General features: G+C 54.7%; 1 protein-coding gene across 2 annotated transcripts in view; it reads left to right on the top strand.

Moving 5' to 3' along the window:
• RBM19 (RNA binding motif protein 19) overlaps positions 1-14,154 on the top strand; it is a 51,638-nt gene extending 37,484 nt beyond the window's left edge. The window contains exons 23-25 of one of the 2 annotated variants that reach the window (XM_039726077.1): positions 1,298-1,418; positions 6,739-6,847; positions 13,769-14,154. In XM_039726077.1, coding sequence (XP_039582011.1) covers positions 1,298-1,418; positions 6,739-6,830 — 213 coding nt within the window. In that variant the 3' untranslated portion in view covers positions 6,831-6,847; positions 13,769-14,154. Of the gene's footprint in view, positions 1-1,297; positions 1,419-6,738; positions 6,853-13,768 lie in introns of both variants that reach the window. The other variant, XM_039726075.1, reaches the window with a different exon arrangement.
• The last annotated feature ends 592 nt before the right edge of the window (positions 14,155-14,746 follow it).

Below are 14,746 nucleotides of genomic sequence, written 5' to 3'. Positions count from 1 at the left end.
TTGTGTAGCACATGAGGGAATATGAGTGACAGGACTGTGGAAAGAGAGGAAAGCTCAGGTTACTGGGTGCTGGTTACTGAAAATGGGGTTTTTTAGTGGGTTTCATAACCCAGCAGCTCAAGGAGGGTCCTGAGGAGCAGCTGTGGGCAGCAAAGCAGGACAAGCCCCTCTGCCCAGACATGTGGCATCTGGGGACAGCTGCAGCGGTTCAAAGCTGCTTTTAGCAGGTGGCTCACAGGAGAGACATGGGCTTCTACAGGACAGCTTGGGAGCTGGTTTGGGCCTCCAGATGGGAGCACAGGGCCCTGCTGGACAGCAGGATGTGTGTCTGATCCTACAGTTGCCATTTTTGTTCCAGGGATAGAGCTTGACAAGCTCAAAACCTGAGCTAATCTCAGCCTCAGCTGGGGTTTTTGATAAAACATTTGGGGCATTTCTCTCCCCCTGTGCCCAGCCTTTACTGTGCAACACTTTGTGGGCCCCTGGGGATAAAAATATTCGGCCAATGTGTTTGTATATTTGCACTGTGGGCCCGATCCTGCTCAGTCCTGAATTTCCTTAAAATTCTGTGGGAAATAAAGACAAAATCAAAGTTCCCTGGACTGAGTCAGTGTTTTCTGGGTGTCTCTGCTGGTTGGCTAGGGGCAGAAAAAGTCATCTGAGCTCTGGGCTGGCTGGCACATTTGTATTCAACATCAGCAAGAGATTCCAGCTGTGTGGGTGTTACCAAACAGGACCTAACTCCAGGAAATCTCTGGATTTCTGCATTAGAGCAGAAAGAGCAGAGGACTTCTGTGCTGGCTTCTGCTCTGCCACATTTGCTGCTACCATGGCCAAGTCACCAAATGGTTGGCAGGAGAAAGGCAGTTTTCCATCTTGCCTCCAGAGCAGAAAGGAACTTCTCTCTCAGAGCTGAGCTGTGCTTTCCTGTGTTCCAGCACAGAACAGGGTGCTGGGGAGTCACAGGGTCCCACCCAGAGCTCCAGAGGCTGAAGCATTCCCAGCTCAGGGTGGTCCCACTCTGTGCTGGGTTCCAGCCTGCCCCCCACGAGCAGCAGCCAGCAGCAGTGGTGATGGGAATGTGCTCTGCTGCAAGTGCAGAGAAGATAAATGACCGAGTCAGAGCCTCTGATGGAGATGGATCCTGCCCCATCAGAGCAAAGCACTCCCAGTACGATGTTCTCCGGTGGCCTTTCCGCTCCGGGGCAGAGGGAGCAACATTTCTGCCTTCCCTCCTATGAGCCTGTTCTTATTTTCTCCTTTAATTTCTTTTTTTTTTTCTCTTTGAATTCTGCAGAAAGCCTTCCAGGCCCTGTGCCACAGCACTCACCTGTACGGCCGCAGGCTGGTGCTGGAGTGGGCAGACACGGAGGAGACGCTGGAGGCCCTGCGCCGCAAAACCGCCCAGCACTTCCACGGTAACCCCTCCTGCTGCCACTGCCACTGTCACTGTCACTGCTGGGGCTGCCAGCTCCCTGCTGGGGAGCCACGAGGCGTCCAGGCCAGGCCTTTGTCTGACAGCTCTGCCTGGGAGCTGTTTACTCTGCCTGTGCCAGCCGTGCCCGGGCACCACGGTGCCACCTGCCAGCCACAGCGCCTTTGCTCCCTCCCCCGGCTGCTCCCGAGGTGGGGACAGGCTCTGTGTACACAGCACATGGATTTAAAAGGGAAAACTGTGTGGTGATGGGCTGGGATGCAGAAGGGGCTGCTTGGCTCAGGCTGCTGGGAGTGACAGCTCCGCAGATGACAGCACTGCGGGCTGCTATTGACAGCCATCGACAGGCACAAATGCATTGCTTGGCAAATATTTATGTAGGAAGGGCTCCCCTGGGCTGCAGGGCTAAGCTGGAGATCAATGCTCCTCCTCCTGCATCCCCTCCCTGCTTCCCCTCTCCATCAGCACATGCCCGTGGCCTGTGGGTTTGGCAGCAGTTCTGGGGCTGCACATCCCTGGTGAGAGAAGAGCAGCACAGCTCGGTTATTCAGTGATCCTGACTGATCCCCACGTCCCTGAAATAGTGCAGGGCTGCTCATTCCAGCCTGGGGAAGCTGCAGTTTGGTGGTGGCAGGGCTGAGGGTGGATGTGCCCACCCAGAACCCAGCACTGGTGTGGGGACACGTCATGCACGTGAAGCTCCACCTGGGTGGAGAAAACAGCAGGTGAGATGCTTCAAGCACCCAGTTTTATCTTCAGGATCTCCTTTCCCCCTTTCCACTCTGCCCAGTGTAGGGGGAAATAAGCAGTCTTGGCTTTGGGATCCTTGCAGACTCTCAGCATATGTGGCTGTGAGCTCTGTCACCTCCCCCAAGCTCTGCTTATTCCTGATTTTTGCCTGCCTTTGCTCCAGCCTCCTTGTCTGGGCTCTTCCTCACCGAGCTGGGGCCCTGGGGAGGGCAGCAGGAAGAGCATTTTCACATCCCAGCGGGAATGCAGCCTTGGAGCTGAAGTGGCTCTGGGGTCTCAGCTGAGAAACAGGAGCAAGGCCTGTTTCTGTAGCACTCCCCATCTTTAGGGATGGGAAACAGGATGGCAGCACAATCCCTGCTGTGCTCCAGCCTGTCTCAGGAACATCCAGTGACTCCAGACCTGGCCAAACTGCCCGTGGCTAATGCTGTGGCAGAGCAGGGTGTGCCAGGAGGGGATCTGTGCCAGCAAAGCCAGGCTGGGGCACACCCATAGGCACCAGGGTCTGGCTGGTGCCTGGGACCAGGTCTCATCCTCTCTGTGCCACACTGGAGGGTCAGGGGTGGGATTTTATTCCATTGGAAAGTGCCTGCCCCTGATTTCAAGGCACTGTGGGGTGCCCAGTGGCTCTGGGGTGAGCAGGGAGCTGCACCCTGTCTCTTCTGTGGGTGTGCAGAGGGTGATAGTGATCAAGAAGGACAAAAAGGCTGGCACCACTCTGCCTGCAGCCCTCTGGAAGGGGGATGCTCCTGCAGCTTTCCTCCCTGGCATGGCTGGAGGCTGCATTTCCCACGTGGAGCAGGGATGGAGAGGATGCAGAGCACACACAGCACCCCACAGCCAGGCTGACACTGTGCATCTCTTTTCACTGGTGGTACAGCCCAGAAAGCAGGATTTTTCCTACTGATCCCCATTTCCCTAAGCCTCCTCCTCTCCCCACAGGGCACAGGAGCAGCTCAGACATCCCTGTGCTGTTTGTCAAGGTCCCATGGGTTCTCTCCCAGCACAGTGTGGGTGAACTGTGAGGGTCTTCCCACAGCTGCAGTGGCCAGGTCCCCACCCCGAGCTGGGAATGGGAAAGAAAAGATCCTTTCAGATCATCAAGCCCCAGGAAACAATCAAGACTGAGGTCTGTGGTGTCCCCAGCTCTAATGTCAGCCTCATCATCTTTGTCTTAGTATTTCAAGGTCCTGACCTGGGCTGTGACAGACGTGTCCTACCACTGCCTGCTCTTTGCTACAATTACACACCTTATTTCTAGAAACCATTTAGAGAGATTGGGCTTCCAGTTCCAGGTCTCTGCTGTTATTTGTGAAGGAGAGGTCTGGTCTCCCAAATCTTTTCTCCATGCAGGCATTTGTCATGGCAATCAAACCACTTCTGAGCCGACTTTTCAATAGGTCTAATAGACGCAATAAAATGGAATAGGCTTCCTTCCCATTTTGTGTAGTTTTCAGGTCATTCTTTACGGCTTGTTCTGAGGCTTTGTAATGTTCCAGGAGAAAGTGAGGAGCCCAGGAGTGGTCACTGACTGCCATGGGTGGTTTCAGTAGTTCTGTCAGGAGTGAAGCCACAGCCCAGCCCTGAGGCCTGGCACCTCAGCCCTGTTCTCCATGCTGGCTCCCAACACAGTCTGGGAGGGGTTTAAGGCTTTTTGAGAGTATCTGCTTTTCATCCTGGGGCAGGAGGCTCCTACATTAGGAAAAAGACACTTTGAGTGGGATGCCCCACTTTAAATTTGGGGGATCCATGGCTGCAAGATGGCTGGAGGGCACAAGGGCCTGGCAGGGACAGTCTGTGTGGTAAAATCAGTGACTCTTAACGTGGGAAGGAGCAGCCAGGGAAAGCTTGGCCAACAGGTATCCCTGTAACCTCTAGTGCAGCCCACAGCCTGGAGCAGGGCTGTGACAAATGCCACAGCAGGGCAGGGATAGGTGACAAACACTGCCAGCAGCAGCATCTCGGCCTGGCTTGGGCAGGGGGATCCTCCCTTTGGAAAACAAGGATCACTGAAGCTTTGGGAACCAGCAGGGTGGCTGTCCTGGCTCTGGGACCAAGGGATCCCTCTGGGCCAAGGGGCTGTGCCCTGTGCAGGGGGAACCCTCCAGACTCACCCCTGTGTCCCCAAATAACAGAGCCACCGCTCCAGAGGGCTGGAACAGCTCCAAGCCCCTTTCCTCCCCCGGCTCCATCCTGAGGGGAGCTTGGCCAGCCCTGCCCACCCCTCGGCTGCCCGGCTCTCTCCCGGGAGCCCGGGCCGTGCGGGGAAGGCCCTGGCTCCCAATCGCACTAAGTGACAATTCCTCCTTCTCCTCAGCCCGCTCCCCGCTCTCCCGCCAGGCCTAACGTGGGCAGCCAGCTGTGCCGGGCCGCTTTCCCTGCTCCTTCCCATCGATCAAAGAATTAAATTGACAGATGGGGAATTTCGCCACGCCGGGAGGGGAAGCAACGACTTGTGGGGGGGTTGTGGTGTGTGGGGTGTGTGAGGAGGCGTGCGGGGAGGGGTTCGGCTGAGGGCCGTGGGTGGCTGTGAAGCAGCGAGCCCCGCTGTGCCTCATCCCCGGTTATTTACACTTGGTGCTGGAAGCAGGGGCTTGGGGAAGGCATGGTGCTGATCCTTCTGGCGGGCTGGGAAAGTCTTCCTGCCTCCATCCCCTCTGCCAGATCGCTCCTCCTTTCACCACAGACCGCCAGGTTTCCTTTTCCCTCACCTCCCCACCGCTGGGCTCCCTTTTTTCTCCTTTGTCCTTTCCTATTTCTTTCTCTTTTTTTAATTTTTTTTTTTTTCTCGAGAGCATCTGTAACTAATGCAAACACATGCCGGAGCCGGAGAGTAAAACCCTGCAGGATTAGCGTGGCATCCACAACCCTGCCACGTTCTAATCCCGTGGTAATCCCCCTCCCGGCCCACCCCCGCCGGCTTTGCCCATTGTTTAAAGGAAGCAAATGGGATCGTTAGCGGGCAAACCTTAACCAGCTTGGAGCAGCAGAACGGAAGGAAGTCCAACCAATTCACTTCCCCACCCTCCTGGGTTTTTATTTTCCCCTTGTTAGACTAGAGGGGATGCTGCTGGTGCTCCCCGGGAGGTGCAGTGGGGGGATTTCCCTGCCAGACCCTGTGCCACGGCAGGTGCAGCCCTGCTGAGGGATGTTCCCTGTGCACCCACTGTCCCATATCCAGCTTGTCCTCTGCTCTGCAGCCTTGTGGGATCTCCACGAGGCTCTGCTTGGGAAGGGGTGGCAGGTACAGGACACACTCCTACAGTGGATTTGGGAGATGAGACCAATTTGATGCCATTCCAAAGCAGGAGACTTGGGAGCAGAGTAAAGGAGGGGAATAACTGCTGAGCTGGCACCTTCCTCCAGGGTGGGTTATCCCGGGTGCCTTTGGGTGATTGAACTGGGAAGAGCTGCTGGAGGGTCTTGGGGTGGCACCTTGTGGCCCCCATGGCTCCCCTGAGCTCGGTGCGGTGGGTGCTGGGAGGGCAGCGGGGTCCATCAGCACCCTCGTCCCCCTCCTGTCCCCACAGCCCCCAGGGAGAAGGGAGGCAGGTTCTGGCTCTCTGTCAAGGAATTAATTGAAAAATAAAATCATTAGATGGGAACTCCAGAAATGCAAAATTGTTGGGAGTTGGGGGGAGGCAGAAGGGGGGGATGTGAGCTTTTGTCAGGTTAATTTCTTCTGTATTGATGTTTTGTGACATTTACTTGTTGTTTATCTCCCGCAGCAGCTGTAATACTAAAAGAAAATGCACAGCTTGTTCCATTTATTTATTTTACACCTTTTCTTTAGTCCTATGGTATGTTTGTTTGTTTGAGAAACCCAGCGAGGCTTTTGATGTCTGAAAGCAGGATTTAAACAGCTGTTCTCCATGTGCTGTGAGCGAGCTGGGGAGCCAGGGGGGGAGAGGGGGCTGTGCCACGGCTCCTGCCGGGAGGGCACTGCCTGCCCAGCATAAAGGAGGATGTCAGCCTCAGGTCAGGGACCAAATGGCTTTGTCACCTCAGAGCTGGGCTTGGGATGTTCCCTCAGGTGCTGGCAGCCCCCCAGGGTTCCCCCCTGTGCTGCATGCATTGGGAGGGATGTGTGCATGGTGCTGTGTGCCACAGGCAGTGCCAGGGCAGCACTTGGGGCAGAGCAGGGACGTGGTCCCACCCAGGTGAGGGACGTGCACTGAGCTGCTGGGATGGGGTGGTTGATGGGGCTGTGTCCTGCCAAGAGCCCTGATGAGCTCCTGCTGAGGCTTGCAGCCACTTTTCCACTGGGGAATTGTGAATTCCACAATGAATTGGGGTCAGCAGGAAGGGCTGGCATCACCATCCCCTGTTTGGGTGCTGTTTGCTCCCAGCCTGTGAACTAAAGCATGGGTGGGAGGTATTGGAATCCCAGCTCCTGCCAGGACCTGCCTGGGGAGGAGAAGGTGATGATATTGATGACCTTCACCTGGAAGGGTATCCTGCTCCCTCCAGCCCCCTCAGCCCCTCCCAAGGTGGGTCCAAATTGTAATTTTTGCTTTTCTCTTCTCCCTTTGCTCCCACCTGGGCCTGGACAGACTCCCCTAAGAAGAAAAAACGATCAGAGCTTTTGAATGAAATCATGGAGCACCTGGAAGAGGAGGAGAATAACAAGGATGAGGACATCTAACAGCTGCCTGGGGTCTGGTGAGGTGGGTACTGGGGCAGGGTGGGCACAGCTGGCCCTAAAAGTCACAGTGTCCTGGCTTGCTGCAGGGTCGGTAGTGCCAAGGGCAGGAGAAGGTGGAATTCCAAAGGCTCAGCAGCCTCCAAGCAGGAATCCCACCCTTTGCCTCTCCCCCCTGTGACCCCAGAGGCTCCTGGCTGTGGTGCCAAGGGTTACAGTGCAATTTGGCTTGCTTTGAGCCCAGTGTTGAAGTGAGTGCAAGCCCTGGCTGTGTTCTGTGTTCTCCCCTGGCTGTTGGCATCCCCCCAGGGGAGGGCAGCAGAATTTCTGCTGCAGCAGACATCACTGTCAGGGTGTGAATTGTCCCTCCCTGTGGCTGGGGGAGAACAGATGAGCTGCCAAAATATCAAAATCCCTGTTTGGACACCAACCTGCAGCTGCCACCATGTCACAAATAGTTTGGCAAAGGCCTTTTCCTTGCCAGCACTAAAAACTCCATGGCTTTTCTTCCTCCAAAAGCACCAGACCCCAAGTGAGTCCTGGCTGCCATCACTCCTCCTTGGTGTGTCTTAGGACAGCATCTCAAGGCTGGAAAATAAGGGATAGCAGGAGGGAGGCAGGATGAAATGGCTCCCTGAGGTCAAACCCTGCAGTCCTGCCAGCCCCTCTGATCCTTTCCAGGCCCCCAAGCTCACCCTGTGTGGGCTCAGGAGAGGTGAGATGGGCTCGTGGTGTCCTTGGTGTGTGTGTGGCCACAGTGGAAACCCTGGGTGTCTGCTGGGAGCCTGTTCACAGCACCTGAGCTGCTTAAACCACACTGCCTGCTCCATGCAGGGCCCCTGCAGGAGTGCCAGGCTTTTGGGGTGCCATTGCCCAGCTCTGATCTGGGGGTGCCTCAGGGGTTGTGCTGTGCACACTTGTCCAGCAGGCAGCCCGAGGGCCAGGGCACACGGTGCTGCCCAGAGCCCAGCCCTGTGCTTGCAGACATGTCCTGCCCCAGCTGCTCTGCAGAATTCCCAAGAACAGGGCTCGGCACGGAGCTGCAGTCCCAGGCTGAGCTCCTGCCCAGGGACCAGAGCTGTGACACCCCTTGCTGCTCCCCCAAACTGTGCAGCAGCTCCTGAGCCCTGCTGCTGCCACTGAGAGGCCTCCCAAACCCAAGAGCAGCCACTCCTGCCAGGACCTGGCAGTGCTGGCTCAGGGGACAGACCAAAATTCAGGAATAGCCCTTTGGGGTGTCTCAGGGCTGTGGTGTGAAACCCTCATCCTGTGCAGCAGGTGGGGAAACTGAGGCATGGGGGTGGACGCAGTCCTGTCAGAGGGGGTGGCAGTGTCACCTGAAGTGGTGACAAGCTTGATTCCCCTTTTTTGGCCTGGCATTGATGAGTGGCATTCCTGTCCCTGTTCCCCACTGCCTTGACCACCTGCCCCAGCACTGGCACAGCTCTGCACCAGGGGGTCCCTGCAGGGAAACCTGAGCCTTAGCTAAGTTACATTTCAGCTCAGCAGGGATGTTTGACCACCCTGGCTGGGCAGGACCAGCCCAAATCCAGCACAGAGGACAGAGAAGCTGGGCAGGGTCCCCTCCAGGCACATGCATCACCCAGCACATGATTTCAGCAAAGCTCTGCAGCATTGCAGGTTGGGCTTGGATTTTCCTGTGGCGGTTTTTTTTCCCTGTTTTTTCTTTTTTTTTTTCCCTCTTTCCCTTCATTGTCTTTTGTGGCAGGGCAGGTTTCTTGCTGAGTGTCTCTGAGGTCTGCAGCGGCGACGAAAAGGATTAGCACAAGCAGAGCATGTAGGCTTTGGAGAACAGAGCAGAGTTTGGTTTCAACATCTAATTCAATTTGTTCTGCCGAGATTGAAATATGAAATGGTTGCCAGTCAAACGTTCAAAGGGGGAGGAGGGAGGAAAGAAGAGAGGGAGCCTTCTCAAATTTAAATTTTAATGAAAATTAATTTAACCCTTTGATATGTTTTAAAACATGTTATTTCCCAGGCTGGGAACAGGCTGGAAAACATTCATGAGGGTTTTTTTTTTTCCCTGTACCTTCAAACATAATGAAGATTTTCTTTTTCCCTTAATGATACTTATCTTGTGGAGCAGTTTGACATTGGTTAATTTTTCAGGCAATTTGGTATCAAGGAAATCTGTTTGATGTGAGCGGGGGGGGGGCTGTGTATGTGTACACAGATATATATGTGCCTGGACATTAATTATGGAAGTGCTGATCACAGCTCTGGAGAACAGTTGGAGTTAATTCCTGCTCCACTTCTTTGTTACGTATAGAGAATCCCACACCTTGCACTCCTAAAATTACAGCAGGAATTTTCTGAAAACGAGCCTACACCTGAATTAAAATGATCACTTAAGTAGCTCTGCAGAAATTCAGCACTCCCCACTGGCTGTTTTCTTTTTTCCCCCTGATCTGAAGCAATCCTAATGCTAAAATAATGCAAACTCTGCTACCTGTCCATGGAGCCAGAGCAGGGAACAGCCTCCCCCTGGTCCTTCACCTCAGCAGTGCTGCTGCAATGCTCTTGTTTGCTTTGGGAGGAGGAACAGTTTCTGCTCTGTTATTCAGGAAGGTTTTGTCTGTACCAAATGATTGCACACTGATGGTTGTAACTGGGCTGGGATGAGCTGTAGCCCTGTCCCCCTCGTTCTGCTGGCTCTTGGCAGCCCAGGGTTGGTGTCACCGTGTGTGCCTGTCACCCCTCAGCTGCCCTGTGCTCCCCGGGCAGAGCTGGGCACAGGGGGGGTGTGATGCTCATCTGGGTGTCCTTTTTGGGGTGTGAGTGCTGCAGCCAGGCTGTGCCAGTGGCAGAGAGGATGAGCAGCTCCAAGGCAGAGTCATCCATGAGCCCTGGCTGTGCAGATGAGAGCAGGGGTACAGCCACCCCAGCTGGGCTCTCTGGGCTGTGCTCAGCCTCTGCTCTCCCCTCAGAGAGCCCAAAGCAGTGCTTTACACTCAGCTCTGGCTGCTGGCATACACTGCAGGGTCCCTGGGGGGTTGAAGCCCCCTGCCTTGGCCAGTGGGTGTCTGTCAGGTTGTGACAGCCTCATGCAGGGTGAGACCCTGGCGAGCTGGACAGCAGCAGGAGCTGTGGTGGCTGCAGCTGCTCCCCAGGGCCAGCTCTGCAATTGGATTAGGATATTATTCAAATGCAGCTTTTTTACTGAATGAGAGGGTTAAGGGGTTTTAATGTAGAAGCAGCTCTCCCTCATTGCTGCCTGTTGCCAGAGGCCTGTGTGGGCTTTTATCTCCTTACAAGGCGAGGCACAGAGCATCTCCAGGGAGCCTGGCTCTGCTGGGCACTGCCAGCCCCTCTGCTGTGCCACGGTGCCCTGGGAGTGCCCAAAGTGACCCATTCCCTTTGGAAAACTCCTGATCACCATCTGTGTTTTCCTCTCAGTGCCACAGGAGAACTGGCAGGGACAGGCAGGCAGCATCTGTGAGTTCTTGTGGTTTCTTTTCATCACCACTGCTCTGCTCCTGCAGTGATTCAGGAATTCCAGCTCTTCTCATCCCTTCAGGCCCATCTTGCCTGGTCTTCCTCCCAAGTGTGTCCCGTGGAATGAGATCTGGGAAGCACTTAAAGGCCAAGCAGGCACAGTAAATGCCATTCACTCACCCTTGCAGGGCTGCAGGAAGATGCTGCATCCCCTGTGTCCTGCCTGCTGCTTTCCAGCCCAGCTGCTGACTCCTGGAGCTCTGGAATCTCCAGAGGGAGGTTCGGGTTGGACTTCAGGAGGAATTTGCAAATGCAGATTGAGAGAGTTGACTTGGATGCTGGCTGGGAGATTTGGGGAGCTTCTTCTTAATCTCAGAATCCCAGGAGAAGCTGAATTGGAAGGGACCAATATTCCAACACATCTGGACTTTACCCTGGGTCACAGCACCACCAGTGTTTGGCACCACATTCCAGCTTCCACCAGCACCTTCCTCGGCAGGAAATAAAGCAGGAGGAGGAGGAGGCAGCGTGCAGCTTCCCTGACTGAGGCACTCTGCCTCCTGTTTTCCCTAAATATATGCATTGGAGAGGAAGAGAAACCGCATGGCCGGGCTTGAGAGCTCAGCCTCGACAGCCATGAATAATAATCAGGCTCAGTAATTCACAGTAAATAGGGATCCAAATTGGCTAATCAGGGAGGCTTTCACCCCAAACTGGAGCTGGGAAGGGAGGCAGAGCAGAGCAGAGCTGGGGGTGTGCAGGGTGTGACCTGGATCGGTGACAAACGGGAAGTGATGCCAGCACAGGAGCGGGGAGGTGGGCAGGCTCCTGGAGAAGGGAGGGTCTCACCTCCCCTGGGAGCTGCAGAGCACACTCCCTGCGTTCCACAGGCCGTAATTAGTGCCATGTAATTAGGTTTGTCTCTCTGTTCCAGCCCCAGGACCATGGGGGGCTGCTGGGGTGAGTGTGGATGGGGGGTACAGAGCCACTGTCACCATGTCCCCACATGTGACATCATCCCAGCTCAGGGTGTAGCAAAGCTGCTGGGACAGAGTGGGAGGGCAGTAAGGGCTGTGGTGTGTGTCAGGAGAGGAGATCTGGGGGGAAAAAGGTTTTCTTCACGTTCCCTCAAGTAAAATTTGGCATTTTCTGGTTCATTTTCTCCTGAAAGAGTGAGTGGGGCAGTGATGGGAGCTGTGTTCAGGTGCAGTGGGGTGGGGCTGGGGTCTCCATCTGCCAGCAGCAGGTTCTGACAGGCAGGAAACACCCCAAGGACACCCCCTGTGAGCAGGGAATGGCTCCAAGTGCCCAGCACTGGACAGAGCCGTGACAGGCAGGGTCCTTCCCTGCTGCTTCCCAACAAATATCCTTCCAGCAGCACCTAAAAGCACTGTTAGATCAAGTGAAGATAAAACCAGGGGAAAACCCCTCATCCCAGCCCCCCTGCAGACCCCAGCCCATGATTTGGGCTGTTTAAATACATGGAATAGGAGCTGGAAGGGCAGCTGATGAGGAGCTGGAGGAAGGCTGCCCCTGCAAGGTGTTTTGCAGCTGCTGAATGACTTTGGAAGTTGAGGAGGAGCCTCCAGCCACGTTCCCAGTCCCCTCAGCTCCCCTGTCTGGGGCAGCACAGTGGCTGCAGAGCATCACACTGCTGCCTGCCTCCTTTTCCAGCTCTCCAGTGCTGCTGGCCTGCAGCAAGCATGGCTCTGCATTCACCTAAACCACAGCAGCTCTGACCAGAGGTGATTTCCCTGCTGCCCTTTCCCATCTCTCCCCTCCCCACGCCACTGGATTAAGAACACTCCCCAAATCCAGCACACGGGGAGGGATGGAGCCAACAAATCTCCTGTAGCTTCCTTTGCTCTGGGACTTGGCTCCTTCCAGTGGAAGGGGTTTGGGGTGTGCAGTGCTTCTCCTTGGGGTGTGCTGGCTTCTGTTTGATCCCTCAGCACCTCACAGCTGAGGGCCAGGACCTCCCCATCCCTCCGCTACAGCTTCAGTCATCCCTCACACCCAAAACTGGAGGTGGGGTTTGGCAGGGGTAACAAGGACAGCTTTATCAGCCACGGGAGAAGGAGAGTAAAGCAGGCTCCTGCCTCTCCCACGTGTGGTGACCCTAATCTTTTTGGAGGTAAGAGTAGCCCCTGGTGCTGGTGGGGCTGAGAAATCCAGGACTTTTCTAGTTCATCAGCTTAGAAACCAGACCACAAAAGGCAAAAATCTCTCCAGGAGAGATCTGGGGCTAGGCAGCCACCCCTCTGAGCCATCCTCTGCCCCAAAACCCAGCAGCAAAGCCTAGGCTTAACCTCAGCCTCAGCAAGGCTGAGCTCACACTGGAGCTTCACACTTGGCTAGGACAGGGATCTCCCCTGGTGTTTTGGACAAAGTATTAATTTTTGCATTTTTTTGTTTGATTTTAAGCTGATGATGTAGAAACTTTTAAAATTTCTTTTCTCTCCCTGGCTCTGGTGGGTGTGTGGGATAAGCTGCTGCCATGGGCTCAGCCTAAGGCAGGCCCCCCCTCCAGCCCAGGGCTGGGAGTGTCCTGTGGCTCTGCATGAACCTGGGTTTTCAGAGCCAGCACAGGCAGACACAGCCCCTGGGGTTGCTTTGGTGGCCCCAAAGTCTCCGTGACACCCAGTGGGGAGGCAGGAACAAGGCAGGAGATGCCTTAATTCCATTTTCAGCCCAACTCAGCCCAGGGTGTCAGCCCCAGGAAGCAGCAGGGTGGACTGTCCCAGGAGCAGTTCCAAGCAGGTGGCAGAAGAACTGGTGCAGGGCTGCAGAGGATCAGCCTGGGGGGTCACAGCCCGTTCTGCCCCCAGCAAGATAAACAGGACAGGCACATCACCCCAGGCAGAGCAGAGCTGCTCTCCCTGCTGAAAAGCAAAACCTGGGATGTTTCTTGTTTTAATTTAAAAAATGAGAAGCCAAATCAGCCCGGTGTGGTTTCAGCTGGGGGTCTCAGGCCTGGGTGGCAGCAGGAGGGGGCCTCAGCAGGCAGGAGCCTTGGACTTGTTAGGATTCAGCCCTTGGAGCTCTGCTTTCCCTCTGATGCCTGAGTGTGATTGACACTTACAAATTACCCAGCCAAAAGTGTCGAGTCTTTGACCCCTGAGTAACATCTTTGGCAAGCCTGAGATTTGCCAGCATTTTGTCATCTAATTACTACAAATCCCTTGAAAATTCACTGGCTGGTGAATTTTTAATGCGGGACAATTTCAATGTGATGCATGGCCCAGATGGGCACGCGGGCTCCTTCCCTCTCCCCCTTCCCACTGCTTCCCTGCTGCCCTTCTCCTGCTTCCCTCCTTCCTTTGCTCCCCTTGACCCCCATCCCATTCCTGATCTCCCTCCTGCCTCTGTGCATCCCTATCCATGGAAGTGCCTCGGGATCTCAGCCTCTCCTGGGCTCTCCAGCCCAGCTCTGTGTCCCCTGAGGGAGCTGCTACGTGGAATTCATTTTTTTCCCACCTCCTCAGGTCTCTGGCTGATGGATGGAGCAGGAGAAGCCTCCATGAGGAGCCAGCCCACTTGTTGCCAGTAGAGTCCACTCATCCTGTGAACCCAAGGGCTGATTTATGCCATGTGTCCAGGTCCTGGGATTCCCAGCCTTTGAAGCAGACTTGAAATTCAGAGAGGAAGGAAAACCCTTGTCTGCTGGCAGCTGAGCATCACTTCTTAAATCCAGGCAGGCAGTGATTCCCTTCATCTCAGCCCAACCTGAGGGAAGAGGAACCTGGAGCAATGGACACTTCCCTGCTGACCTGGGGACTCTGACAGAACCTGCTCTTAATGTCTGAATTAAATAACTCCTGTACATTAAAAAACACATTCTGTACATTAAAAAACATATTTTTTAATTTCCCAAGCTGAGCCATGTCTGAGTTTTGTTTGGCTTTGTTTCTTCTCCACAGCCAGATAGTTTTGGGGCCTATAGGGAGATAAGAGCAGTAATTCCTGTACATTAAAAACCATATTTTTAGTTTCCCAAAGTGAGCTGCAGCTGGGTTTTGTTTGGCTTTGTTTCTCCTCCACAGCCAGGTAGTTTTTGGGGCCGATAGGGAGATAAGAGCAGCTCAGGAGGGAGGCCTGGTCTTTGCTGAGCTGGGCTTTGTGCCTGTGTCATTTCTGTCCCCGCTCCCACGCAGTCGCCTCCCGTCTCTCCCTTCCCAGCTTTCAAAGGGAAAGAGGCTTTGCTTTTCAACCAGGGTACTGCTTTACATATGTAGGCAGCTGATAAAGTATTTTCACTTCGCCCCTTTCCCCTCTGGGAATCGCTGTCTTACGGCAAAACTGTTTTGTCTGACAAGGGCTGCAACAGATTACACGTGTTGGCTGCAAACACGGGGCCTTTTTTAACCCCCTCCCCCCCTATTTTTTTTTTCTTAAAAAAAATATAAATCTCTATCTCTGCAGAGCCAGGAGGAGCTCTGCCTTTTGCCTCCAGCCCCCAGGAG

This window comes from Passer montanus, unplaced genomic scaffold (assembly GCF_014805655.1).
Source record: "Passer montanus isolate IOZ18808 unplaced genomic scaffold, ASM1480565v1 scaffold57, whole genome shotgun sequence".
NCBI lineage: Eukaryota > Metazoa > Chordata > Aves > Passeriformes > Passeridae > Passer > Passer montanus.
This window is presented reverse-complemented; position numbering and strand designations above follow the sequence as displayed.